General features: G+C 41.3%; 1 protein-coding gene across 1 annotated transcript in view; it reads right to left on the bottom strand.

Annotated features, from left to right (window-relative positions):
• DAD1 (defender against cell death 1) overlaps nucleotides 1-12,950 on the bottom strand; it is a 22,016-nt gene extending 9,066 nt beyond the window's left edge. The window contains exons 1-2 of the mRNA XM_004694665.2: nucleotides 12,655-12,950; nucleotides 3,297-3,466 (exon numbers count right to left, since the gene is read on the bottom strand). Coding sequence (XP_004694722.1) covers nucleotides 3,336-3,466; nucleotides 12,655-12,865 — 342 coding nt within the window. The 5' untranslated portion in view covers nucleotides 12,866-12,950 and the 3' untranslated portion in view covers nucleotides 3,297-3,335. The remainder of the gene's footprint in view (nucleotides 1-3,296; nucleotides 3,467-12,654) is intronic.
• Between the last annotated feature and the right edge of the window lie 324 nt (nucleotides 12,951-13,274).

The following is a 13,274-nucleotide window of genomic DNA, read 5'->3' as shown; positions in this document are numbered from 1 at the left end:
GGGGAGGGAAGTGCATGGGATTATGGTGATGGCACACAGGTGACTTGGTGATGGGAAACCCACAGGGATTACAATTGAGATGGGAAAAAAATGTACAAAATGATGTAAAAATAAACTGTTATTTTAAAAAAATGACAAATAGGTGAATATTTAAAAATTGAGAGAACAATTAAATAAAGGAACTCTGTGAAAAGCCTCAGAAGATTTTTCTGTGAACATACTCTCTCAGACAATTCAACACTATGACCTGAAGCTGGGAGATTCCTGGCTCTGGGTCCATGATTCCCAACTGGCCCTCAGTTGTCCACATAATATGGTCTGCAGGATGCAGTTTCTGCTGAGCCTGCTATTCTTGTCTCTGTTATGTCATAATTTTGAAATACTAAGTTCTCTGCAACAGAGTCCTCCTCCAATCACGACAACCCAGGTAATAATTTTCTATGATTTGCTATCTCCTGGAGTCTAAAGAACATGCCTGAAATGTTTGCTCTGTTTCCTTCTTAACTATACACCATGACTCATTTAGAAAAAAAAAAAAAAAAAACTTAAAGATATCTAAAGTAAAGCCATCCAAAGACATAAGGCTTTTGAGCAAGGTTACTATCAGAGAGTCACTCAGGTTTCCGAGTCTAAGGTCAGTGGTGGTGGGACTGTTCACTAGCTGCTCCAGGCTGTGGTGGTGAGGCACCAGGTCTGCCGTCTCTGCTTGCAAATAAACCAGTGGCCTCCTCTGGCTCCCACAACACAGTATACAGATCTCTGGTGTGGCTCTAACTACTCCTACTACACTGTTCACTTCTTGAAGGTAGGAGCCCATTTTACTTGTCTCTGTATTGCCAGTAACAAAGCATTTAATGGCAGGCCCTCCCTGGTGGCACAACAGCTTAAAGCGCAACACTGTGAAGCTATCCCCAGTCACTGTAGCACAAGTTCGATCCATAGCCAGGGAGCTGACCCAGTCCATTTGCCTGTTCTGCTCCTGCCTCTGTCTCTGGTGAATCCTCTCACCTCCTACATCTCTGACCTGCACCTCAGTACTTATATGCATAAATAAATAAACCTCTAAAAACAAAAACAAAAACAAAGCACATTTGGTAGGGGTTAGGGGTAGCAGGGGAAGGCCCTGAATAGGTATCCAAAGAGTTAAACTGTATGAGAATAGTAGAGGGAAGTAATTCTCAAGCGTTTTCATAGAAATAAACCATCTCTGTCAACTTACCAGCACCAAAATGAAACCTTACCTGAAGAGAACTGTTCTGGATGCAGTATCAATAATGGAATGGAATCATGCAATATTTTTTTTTTAAAGATTATTTATTTGTGCATACAGAACTGGGTACAGGCCAGAGGTGGCAAGAGGCTTCACCAGAGACAGAGTGGGGAGCAGAACAGGCAAATACATGAAGTACACTGCTGAGGGGAGCAGCGGGCAGGTCAGGAGAGGTCTGCCACGCCATGTGGTCACCTCTGGGGCAGGCGGGAATTGAACTCATGCTGAAGTGGCTTTAGCTTCTCAGTGTGGTGCTTTTAACCCGCTGCGCCACCAGGGAGGGCCCAGAATCATGCAATATTTTAAGTAACTGATTAACTCATGCCAGAAATTAAAGGACACCATCACATTACATATACTTTGTACTTTGTTGATCTAACGCTTATGTTAGAAGTTTCACGGCGGGTCTCCACGATGGCACAGGGGTTGAAATCTCAGCACTATGAAGCTATCTGCAGTCACTACAGCACGAGTTCGATCCCCAGCCAGGGAGGTGACCCACATGGCATGGCAGATCTCTCTTGTCTCACCCACTGCTCCCCTCAGCAGTATATAGATCTGCCTGTTCTGCCTCCCACTGTCTCTGATGAATCTTCTCACAACCTACACCCCTGGCCTGTACCCTAGTTCTTGTATGCATAAATGAAGTAAATCTTCATAAATAAATAAAAGTTCCAAGGGTGACAGAAAAAGGTTTGGTCCTGAGATAGTCTTCCCCCAAACGGGATGACATTTCCTAAGATTCTGTTTTCTTTACCACCTAATGACAGCAACACTAAATTTTGTTGTAGAAAGGAAAAGTCATTTCATTCTTTGGTAAAAATAGAGTACCACAGGATACTCTTACCGGAAGAGTCCTCAGCCAAGACCACCACTGGACACAGCACTACTCTGCCACTTGGTTATGCTACAGGGAAGACCACTGGATTGATGTGGGCTGTTTTTTCATATATAAAATGGCAGTGTTGATACACAGTTTAGAAAACACCTGTGATATTCTCGGAGCCTTAGGATTCTATTTAAGAGGGAAGGATAGAAGAGAAGACAAGCAAAAAGGACTTTGCAACTTCTGTCAATCAAGACAACTCTGGCTTTACCGCTGTTTTACATACTAAAATTTTATATGAGTTATTTAGAAAATAGAGCTCTATTGCTTAAAAAAAAAAAAGGAAAAATGACAAATGTATTGGAATATTAGGAATTCAAAGGCAGGACCCTCCCTGGTGGCACAATGGTGGCACAGTACTATGAAACTATCACAGCCATTGCAGCAAGAGTTCGATATCCTGCCCCGGAGGTGACCCACTGCCGCTCCTCAGCAGTGTATTTCAGTCCATTTGCCTGTTCTGCTCCTCTCACCCCACCACACCTCTGCCCTGTACCCTAGCTCTGTATGTGTAAATAAATAAATCTTTAAAAAAGAAAAAGAAATTCAGAGGCAGAAAACCAGATGCCTGACCAACAACTCCTTGAGAACAGCTAAACAAAACAAATATTTTTAATTCTCCCAAGCTAACCCAAACTCCCCCTTGAGTTCCACTTTAGCACACATATTAGCAAATGGCATAGTCATTCATACAGCATCTACTGTATACCTGTCAGGTATAAGCACTGTACTAGATACTATAGAAACAACAGTTCAGCATTTAAAGCCATTTAAGATCAAATCAGAAAAAAATTATAGAGCAAATCTAAAGGCAGAACCTATAATTTATATCTCTTCCAAGATCTCAGAGTTATTTTCTTGGAGCTATTGATGCAGAAATTAATGTATTAGCTACAGGCAAATTCTCATTTTCTGTTATCTTAATGATTTGCAGAACAGTGAGAAGAGAAGGCAATGATCAAGAGCAGCAACACTGGCGAATCATGAGGACATTAATGTATGCTTTGCAAGTCAATGGAAAATTCTGCAAATGTCTTATCAGCAAAATGGGAACCTCACCAACCATGGTCAAAACTTGGCCATTCCAATTTCTATTCAAAAAATCAACATTAGGGGACAAAGATTATGGTCACCACTTACATTTTCCTAGTCTCCTACTCCTCAGTTAACAGGAACAATTCAGCCAACAAAGTTCATGACAACAAGATGCAAGATCATACTGGCAAAAAGAAAATCAGCAAAGGCTCGCTCTGGAGAGATGCCTTGGAAATCCGCTTTGTTCTGTGGGTTGATCTGTATTCTCAGGCAAACTGTAAAAAAAGCAAAACACAAGTGATAATCTAGAAACATAAAGCAATATGACTGCTAACACACACACATCCCTATGATCCAACAATTCTAACAGAAACAATGCCTGTATACATTAAAAAGTGTACACAAGAATGGTATCTAAGTATTTATCAACAGTAAAATGGATAAATTATAACATAATCATACAACAGAATACTACACAGCAATGAAAAACCCTTAAAGCACAGATAAAAATCCACAAATATTACAATGTTGAACACAATCCAACACAAAAAGAATACTCTGTATGATTCCACTTATAAAAGTTTAAAATGAGGCAAAACCAATCTACAATACAAGTCAGATAATACAATTGATTTTGTCTTTCATTGTGGGAGAGATGACTGGGAAGGTGCACGGAGGTCTTTTGGGCTCTGGTTACGTTCTAAGAGTTGATCTTAGTGGCAGTTATGTGAGTGAACTTAAAAATTCATCAAGTTATAGTGAAGGGAAGGATAAACAGATGGAACTACATCAAGTGAAACAGCTTCTGTACAGCAAAAGAGACATTACAAAAAACAGACATCCCACTGATGGGGAAAAAAATTTCTCACACAAAACTAGTGATTAAGGATTGATCACAAAGATATTCAAAGAACTGATGAAACTCAACTCATCAAAAAACGGGCAGAAGAGCTAAAAAGACACTTCTCCAAAGAGGAAATGCAGATGGCCAACAAGCATATGAAAAAAGTTCAACATCATTTGTAATAAGGGAGATGCAAATTAAAACCACAGTGAGATACCACTTCACCCCAGTAAGAATGGCAGGTCTTCAAACAACTAGCAACAACAAATGTTGGCGAGGATGTGGAGAAAAAGGAACTCTCCTGCATTGCTGGTGGGAATGCAAACTAGTACAACCACTATGGAAAACTGTTTGGAGGTTCCTCAAACTGCTAAACATGGAGCTTCCATATAACCCAGCAATCCCACTCCTAGATATATACCCAAAAGACATAAAAACACTGATTCAAAAAAAAACACCTGTACCTCCATGTTTATTGCTGCTTTATTTATAATAGGAAAGATGGAATCAACCCAAATGCCCAAAAGTAGATGACTGGATCAAAAAGATGTGGTACATATGCACAGTGGAATATTATTCAGCAATCAAAAACATAAATTCATGTCTTTTGCAGTAACATGGATGGAGCTGGAAAGGATCATGCCTAAAGAAATAAGCCAGAAAGATAAAAACACCAGATGGTTTCACTCATAGCAGGAGCATAAAGGACCAGGGGGGAAAATTAATAATAAACAATTATATTCCAGAGACATTTTACAGGGGTAGAGTGGGAATGGGATCAAAAATGGATGACCGGGGGATGTGCATGGAACTGTGGTGATGGCACATGGGTGAAGTGGTGATGGGAAGTCCACAAGGATTACAACTGAGGTGGGAAAAGGCACCAAATTATGTAAAAATACAAGTAAATAAATAAATAAAAAAGACACCCTACCAAAAAAAATTCATGAAGTTATACACTGTCATGCTATTAACTGTTAAAAGAGAAAATATGACTTCTCAGGCTAAAAACCAAAGACTTATGCAGTGGGGAAAAGATACATTCACATAAAGAATTCGAAACTCTCCTATCTCCTGATTAAATTTATAATACCTAGATGAGAGTATAACTCAGATAGTAACAAAGGAATTTGATTAAATAACAAAAGTTAAACAATGAATTAGTTTCTAATAGGATGTATAACACTGCATAACAGAGACAAAAATACAACGTTTATCCATATCTTTAACCTCAAAATTCTAGCAGCTGCTTGTTTCAAAAAAGGACAAAGACCCAAGCTATGTAACTTTGACAGAGAACTGGCTGCTGCCACATTCTATAACCTTGAAGATTCAATCTAATATATCAGACATGGTCACCACTTGACATGAAAAGTAGCTCCAGAAGTATACTCTTTCAAAGAACCTTTATGCCTGTAATAAATGACTACACTACTTAAGAAACCCCAATTTGCTTCAGGCTAGCATTCATTCCATCACTAAACAAAAAAAGCAATGAGATCTAACCAAATGTCAGAGAACTACCAGATTTGTTCACCAGTCTGTCACCATGGCAACAGAGTTTTCATTATGCTTAAACATGTAAACACTACAGAGGCACCACTAATCTTTTCAGGCAACCAGACCCTTCAAAACATGAAGGACACTGATTGAAGCAAGAGCAATCAATAAAAATCCTGCTGTAAGGAGTATAATGGCCCAGGCGAGAAAATAATAATAATGAACAGCTATATACCAGAGACATTTTATGGGGGTGGAATAGGGAATGGGATCAAAAACAGTGGGGGAAGGGAAGTGTACTGGACTATGGAGATGGCACAGGGTGATTTGGTGATGGGAAGCCCACGGGATTACAACTGAGATGGAAAAATGCACAAAATGATGGAAAAATTAAAAAAAAAATCCTGCTATGGCTAGCACATATTGTTGATCCATTTGGGAGAATCACTGGCAATGTCTACTAATATTTAAAGTGTTTTTACCTTTTAACAAAGACTTTCTGATAGCATATTTGTAAAACTGAAAGAAAAAAATGAAAATAAGTCCAAATGTCAAGGAATTATTTAAAATAAACTGCACTATATGGGACCTCCCTGTTGATGCAAGGGGTTAAATTACAGCACTATGAAGCTATCTGCAGCCTCTGCGCCAGTAGTTCGAAACCCAGCCAGGGAGCTGACCCACATGGCGTGGCAGACCACTCCTGTCTCGCCCGCTGCTCCCCTCAGCAGTGTATCTCAGTCAATCTGCCTGTTCTATTCCCCATTCTGTCTCTGATGAATCATTTCCCTCCCCCTAGTCCCACACCTCTAGCCTGGACCCCAGTTCTTGTATGCATAAATAAATCTTTAAAAAATAAATTGCTCTACAGATATGCAATGAAGTTATTCCCAAAAAGTGAGATAAATTCTCTATACATTGGTAATAAAAACATCCAAGATATTTGAAGTGAAAAAGGCCAAAAAAAATCTTTCATTCCATAATTCCATAATTCTCTTTTAAAGCTACAGGCAGATAACTAGATACCATTATTTCCTCACTTGCTTTAGCTGGGGGTAAACTGGAGAAATAGATACCAAATTATTAATAGTGGCTCTTGGGCCAGATAACAATAGAATAGTATTGCAGGAAATATGAGAGGACAAAAGAGAAACTCCCCATGGAGAAGGGGTAAAGTGATGAACGATCTCATAACCCAAGTAACATCAACGACCACATAAGAATCAAGAGTCCCACATGGATGGAAAGAATACTGGAGGTCATAAACACCAATGCAGAACTGATGCCTAAAAGGCCCAAGCGCTATTCCGGTGCATATGCTGAGGGAGGCGGTGTGAATCACCTGGGAAGCTTTCCAAAGTAGACGCACCATTTCCAGAATCTGATCAGCCATCCCCAGGTGGAGAATTACAAACCTCCCAGAGTCTGTGATACTGATAGGAGTGTCATATCCCTCAGCTGCTCTGGGGTATCAAAAAGACAAACTCTGTTCAAAGATCCCAAAAAAGATCCTTCAGTGCTCCCTGAGCACTTCCAAAGGTGAAAATGTTCTCCCTCCTGAGGCAGCTCACTACATTTTAGCAGTTCTAATTTACTCTATCTCCTTAAATGTTTACTCATTTAGCAAAACATTTACCAAAACTGAGAGAGGTAAAGAGACACAGGCTTTATTTTGGAAAACATAGGGCTTACTAGACACATGTAGGGGATAAAAGAAATCAAAGAGTCAAGAAAACCTAAACTTTTCTGGCTTCAACAACTCAACAAATACTGACACCATGTATTCATTAGAGAAAAGGCAGGCGCTGGGTGGGAAGGTTCAATCTGAAGGTGCGTATCAGACAGATGTCAAGAAGGTAACTACATTTCTAAAACTGGAATTCAACAGACAGTTCAAAATGAAAAATACAAATGTGGCAACTGTAGTTATATTGATATTTAACCTTACCTGTGAAAGAAAAACAGAGAAAAAAAGAGACTAGAACCACACCCTCAAATAGGAGTGTAGTACAATAAAAGCTTCAGAAAAAGTATTTTACATAGAAGGAAGCAGTTGACTCTTAAACACTAAATGTTGAACCTTCATATAAGGTGACCATTATTACATTTTGCAACATGGTAAGAACAGTTTCACTGGAGTGGTGGGGTCAGACTACCACAAAGAGTCGGCTAAGGTATGAATGGAAATTGAGAAAGCAGAAACAGGAACTATTCTTTCAAACAATTCTGTGATGACAGAGATGAAAGAAACAATAGTAGCTGGAAGAGTATCTGGAGTCAAATAAAACTTTTCTTAATTGGATAATAACAGAGCAAGTGTGTGCAATGGAGAGAAATTAATGATGCTGAACAGAATGACTGCAGAAGCTGAGGATCTAAATGAGCAAAGAAGACTGGATCCACAGCACCAAGGCGAGGAGTTGGTCTTTGACAGGAAAGGAACACAGTTTCTATCTTCGTGAGAAGTCCCACAAAGAATAAGAGGGGAAGGGGGGGTGGGAGAGAGAATAAGGGTAAAGGCACAGATGAGTTGCTGTGATTTCTAGGTGGGAAGAGAAAAGAATTCTAGTCTTTTTTTAGTGGAAAAATAAAGCAAGAGGATCAACTGATGATAAAAGTGGAAATATAGAAGAGATTGAAGAGGAGTTATAAGCATATTTTTGGAAAGCAAATATACAAAGAACGTATTACTGGACCATTGGGTTGGGTTGAGTGCCCGTCCGTGTTCCTATTCTCACGAACAATTCTCCATCACAGCAAGATATCCATAGTTACTGCTCTGTATTTCCCACTAGATTATAAACTCTGTGAGAGCATCGATCATTTTTGCATTCTACTACTGAATACTCAGTACTTGACTCAACCCGGCACAAAATTTCTCAGTGTTTCTTTAACTCTTATACGAATGCTCACATTTTAATATACAGTTTAAACAATGAGGATACAAAATGAAAAGTCAGCCCCCACCTTCAAATGGCTCACCTTGCAGAGGGAAGACAAATACAGCACATTATAAAAAGGCTCTCAGGTGCTTTTCTCTCCTCCTCCCTTTTCCTGCCCTCCCTATTTCTCTTCCCTTTCTCCTTCCATTGCCCCTTCCTCACTCCTCCCATCCATCCACACACACACACACACACACACACACACACACAAATATAAGAGAAAGACCTAAATCTACTGGGACACTCAGAGATTCCAAAGAGAAGTGCTTGAGCTTAGATAGGTCTAAGAAGGAATCTTCCAAGCAGTCAAGCAAAGGTAAATAGCCTGATAGCTCAGCAGGCTCCAGGAATAACAAGCATCCAATAATGCTGGTGCGTAAAATACAGAAGCAGCAGAAGAGAGGAAGGTAGAGATAAGGACAGGATCAGATCATGAAAAAACCTGTATGCCATGGAAAATTTTAAATTTTCTTCAGAAACTAGGCGCAGATTTTATATGGATAGTTAACACAGATTTGCAGTCAAATTAAGCCTGCAAAACAAAGCTGAGAGATAGCCTCGAAACCAGTGGCTAAGAGACCAGTGAGGACAGATACATAGAGCCTGAGTCACCCTGGATGAAGAGGTAGCAATGGATATGATTTAGAAACTGAATTCTCAGATACAAGGTTGGTAAACTTCTTTGTTTCTTAGATAGCAACTATGGGAGATAATATTACATTATCTCACCAAAATCTGACAGACAATTGTCTATCAGCAAATAAATGCTGCCAGTCCCAGAGCTCAATACCAACCATGTGACGGAAAAAAGCACTGATTTAAGCCTCCATGCTTTTCAAATCCAAACCCCTGTGGGATTTGTACACTAAGAGAAAACTGGTTTTTAGTCCAAAATTATTTCATATAGGAGCCTACCTAGTTGCGCAAGGGGTTAAGTCACAGCACTATAAGCTATCTGTAGCCACTACAGCTCTGAGTTCAACCCCTGGCCTGGGAAGTAACCCACATGGCACAGTAGACCTCTCCTGTCTCACCTGCTGCTCCCCTCAGCAGTATATTTCAGTAGATCTGCCTATTCTTCTCTCCACTCTGTCTCTCGTGAATCCTCTCTCACACATACACACCCGATACCTCTAGCCTGCACACCAGCTCTTGTATGCATAAATCTTTTTTTTAAATAATTTTATATAGGGGCCCTCCCTGGTGGCGCAGCAGGTTAAAGCACTGCACTGAGAAGCTTAGGACACTTCCGCATGAGTTTGATCCCCACCTGCCCCTGAGGTGACTACATTGCATGGCAGACTTCTCCTGACCCGCCCACTGCTCCCCTCAGCAGTGTACTTTGTCGATCTGCCTGTTCTGCTCCCCGCTCTGTCCCTGGTGAATCCTCTCACCCTCCACATCTCTGGCCTGTACCCCAGTTCTGTATGAATGAATAAATAAATCTTTAAAAATAAATAAATAAATAATAATAATAATAATTTTATATAGACTAAGAAAACAGAACTGACCAAAATTGTGAAATGACTTAAAAACTGATTTTAAGATCAAAAAGTTATTTTAAGTGAGCTTGATGTTTTCCAAATAGTGCTTCTAAATAGTACTTTAAATGAGCAGAAAGAGGTCCCTCCCTGGTGGCGCAATAGGTTATAGTGCAGCACTTTGAAGCTGTCCACAATTACTGCAGCACAGAGTTAGATCCCTGGCCAGGAAGGTGATCCACATGGCCTGGCAGACCTCTCCTGACCTGCCTGCTGCTCAGCTGTGTATTTCAGTATATCTATCTGTCCTGCTCCCCAGTCTCTGGTGAATCCTCTCACACCCCCCCTTCACCCTACACTTCTGGCCTGTGTACCCCAGTTCTTGTATGCATAAATAAGTGAGCATTTTTTTTTTTTTAATGAGCAGAAAGAGGGATTCCAATTAGGTATAAAAGGAAACTACAAGAGTTACTGGAATGTCACTCTTAAAAAACACATGATTGACAAATGCCCTCTTCTGCATAAGCAGAAGGTAAGTAAGAAAACAGTCTGACAAAAAGAAATGTGGGAACCAAGCTAAGAACTTTTCCTCTCAATTCACCCTACATGCTAACAACAATTTTAAGTCTCTCCCTTACTCAACTTTTTTTTTTAATCTCAGCTTGTTCCTATCATCTACATAATAAAATCCAAATTTCTTGACCTAGCAGTCAAAGTTCTAGCAATCAGCACTAATTCTTCAACATAATCTCCTACAATTCTTTCTCTAGTCAAACTAACCTCCTCCCTTCTCTTCCAAGCGAAACCCAGCACAACGATGTTAGAAATGCAGCATAATACAGGTACAGGGCATTCCTTCTCAACAACAGCAACAACGGTTAAACTCCAGATTTGAAATTTCCCAGTTGAAGACCTGGACTAACAGATGGTTGAGAAGCAGGATGTAATAAGGTCAATGCTGTCAAAAGAAATGCAAATGATGCCCTTGAGTTTTCACAACTAATTGTCATGAACCTTTTTCTTTTCTTATAGGGGATATCATTTCTCTGATCCAACTACCTGGTACCTAACAGTTTTAGAAATCCCAGTCCCTCATAGTCCACTAGTGAGTGCCCTTTCTGTAAGCATTCTCTTCAATGACAAGTCATGCACTTCTTATTGGGGAAGAGGAAAGTGACTGTGCTAATTCAATTTGAACCACAACAGCCCCCGAAACAGGACTTGGTATAAGGAAAAAATATATACTCAAAAAACTTCTGGCTTTATCACACTAGTAATCTACAACTATAGTCTACACCCACTCTTCCAACTAGCCCTGAGGAGTCATTCTCACCAAACAGGCTTAGGGCCCAAAGCGACTTCAGCATGGAAAAGGCTCCTTTTTCTTTTTAAAAATCAGGCTTCAGGCCCTGATCTATTCCTGCTCTTCCCAGACACAGAAAACAAAATCTTCAGTTTCCAGAGGTTAAGATTATTCTCCAGGGTATCCCTAGTAGTTTAAGTCTCAGCACTATGAAGCCATTGCAGCCATTGTAGCACGAGCTCCAACCCTGGCCAGGGAGGTGACCCACATGGCACAGCAGACCTCTCCTGACCACCCGCTGCTCCCCTCAGCAGTATACTTCCTCAGTCTGCCTGTTCTGCACTCCACTCTGTCTCTGGTAAGGCCTCTCACCACCACGCACCTCTGGCCTGTACCTCAGTTCTGTATGAATAAATAAATAAATCTTTTTTTAAAAAAGATGGTTTCCCCAGTCAGGCTAAAAATTCTTAGTCATTAACAGTATTGGTGCAGGTGGGGGGAGAATCTACAAGGAAGAGGATAGTGTATCTGATGACAGTAACACATCAGTTCCTGATGGCCAGGATGCTGTCACAGAGAACCAGAACTTGGTCATCCAGGACAAAACTCAAAGATAATAAATTAACAGGCTAACTCCTCAATTCCATACCACGATAGTGCACAAGTCACTAAGTCCTTATACTTACTTTAAGTTCTGAGAAAGAAAAGACAGAGTACCTCAGGGCTTGAGTGTGAACTAGCAATTTGTGTAAAAAGTATTCTATAAATCATAATTTTAAGCAGAGAATTCCTGCAAATGTCTGCAGACAATCCTAAAGCTATTTTGGAAATAGCAATTGACAAGTTTGGAAAATCAAGGAGCAGTAGAAACCAGTGGCTGGAAAGGTACATATGACAGCTAAACTGGACTGGCTACCACGCCAGTCCATAACTCAGGAAAGTAAAGGAAGTTTCATCTACCAAAAAAAAAAAAAAAAGCTGGCGCTGCTAAAAGTCATAGAGGATGGGGCAACAAGCAAAGCACCTCTATTCACACTGTTCACCGGTACACTTCACCAGACTAGTGGTGATTAGGCCAAGGTGAGAGATGCTTCACACGGGCCCTTCTTTTCACAAGTCTATCGACTTGAAAGCTAAGTTAAGTTTGGAATGGCGTTTCCCCTGGATCAATATAACAGAAGTGGATCACCAACTGAGCAGTAGTGTGGAGGATTTTTCAGCGATTCAATTCGAACCTTGGGCGGCATGTGACCACCCTTCCGAGCCTCAGTTTCCCCATTCACAAGAGGATTTTCTCCTAACTTCACTGAGCAGCGATCTGATATAAAGAAGAGTGAGGAGAAATAAAAGCAGCGCGCCAAAGTATCACTTATTTCGATTTCAGTATTATTACCCGCCAGGATGAAGCTTCCCACACAAGAGATGAAGCCCGAGAGGAAAGAGTTGAAGGGGAAGGTCCCCACGAGGAGACAGTAACCGAACTGCAGCGCCCCGGTCAGCAGTATATACAGGAGGTACGCGTCCAGCAACTTCAGACGCTGAGGAGTGGAGCTCAAGTACTCTTCTAAGAACCGGGAGATGACAGACACCACCGACGCCGACATGGTTAAGCGTTTGGAACTCCGGCCCGCGCTCCTCACAAGCCCGACGCACCCGACGACCCCGGCGGATGGAGTGTTTGCGCGTGCGCGCCGCCCTAGCCCGGTCCCGCCCTCCTGGAGTGGCCTTTTTGCGCAGGCGTACAAGGAGGCCGAGGGGCTGGCCCACTCGTGCGCAGGCGCAGAATACGTCTACATGCTGAGAACTACAGCAATAAAATACTGATGCGCCTGCGTAGCGGATGCGTCCCGGGGCTGGAGACGTGTACTCTTTGGGTCTTATTTCCGCTGTCAGTTGGTGACGCCCACGGTTGCTCTGACAACAAGATTCTGTAGGCAAAAGGGCGCCACGAGTTTTACTGCCGACTATCCGTCCGGCAGTAGCTCAGTAGCTAGCCAAGGGTTCCGGCTGTTT

The sequence above is a fragment of the Condylura cristata genome, unplaced genomic scaffold, assembly GCF_000260355.1.
Source record: "Condylura cristata isolate star-nosed mole 26May11 unplaced genomic scaffold, ConCri1.0 scaffold00045, whole genome shotgun sequence".
NCBI lineage: Eukaryota > Metazoa > Chordata > Mammalia > Eulipotyphla > Talpidae > Condylura > Condylura cristata.
Note: the sequence above shows the minus strand (reverse complement) of the source record. Positions and strands in the feature narration are given on the sequence as shown.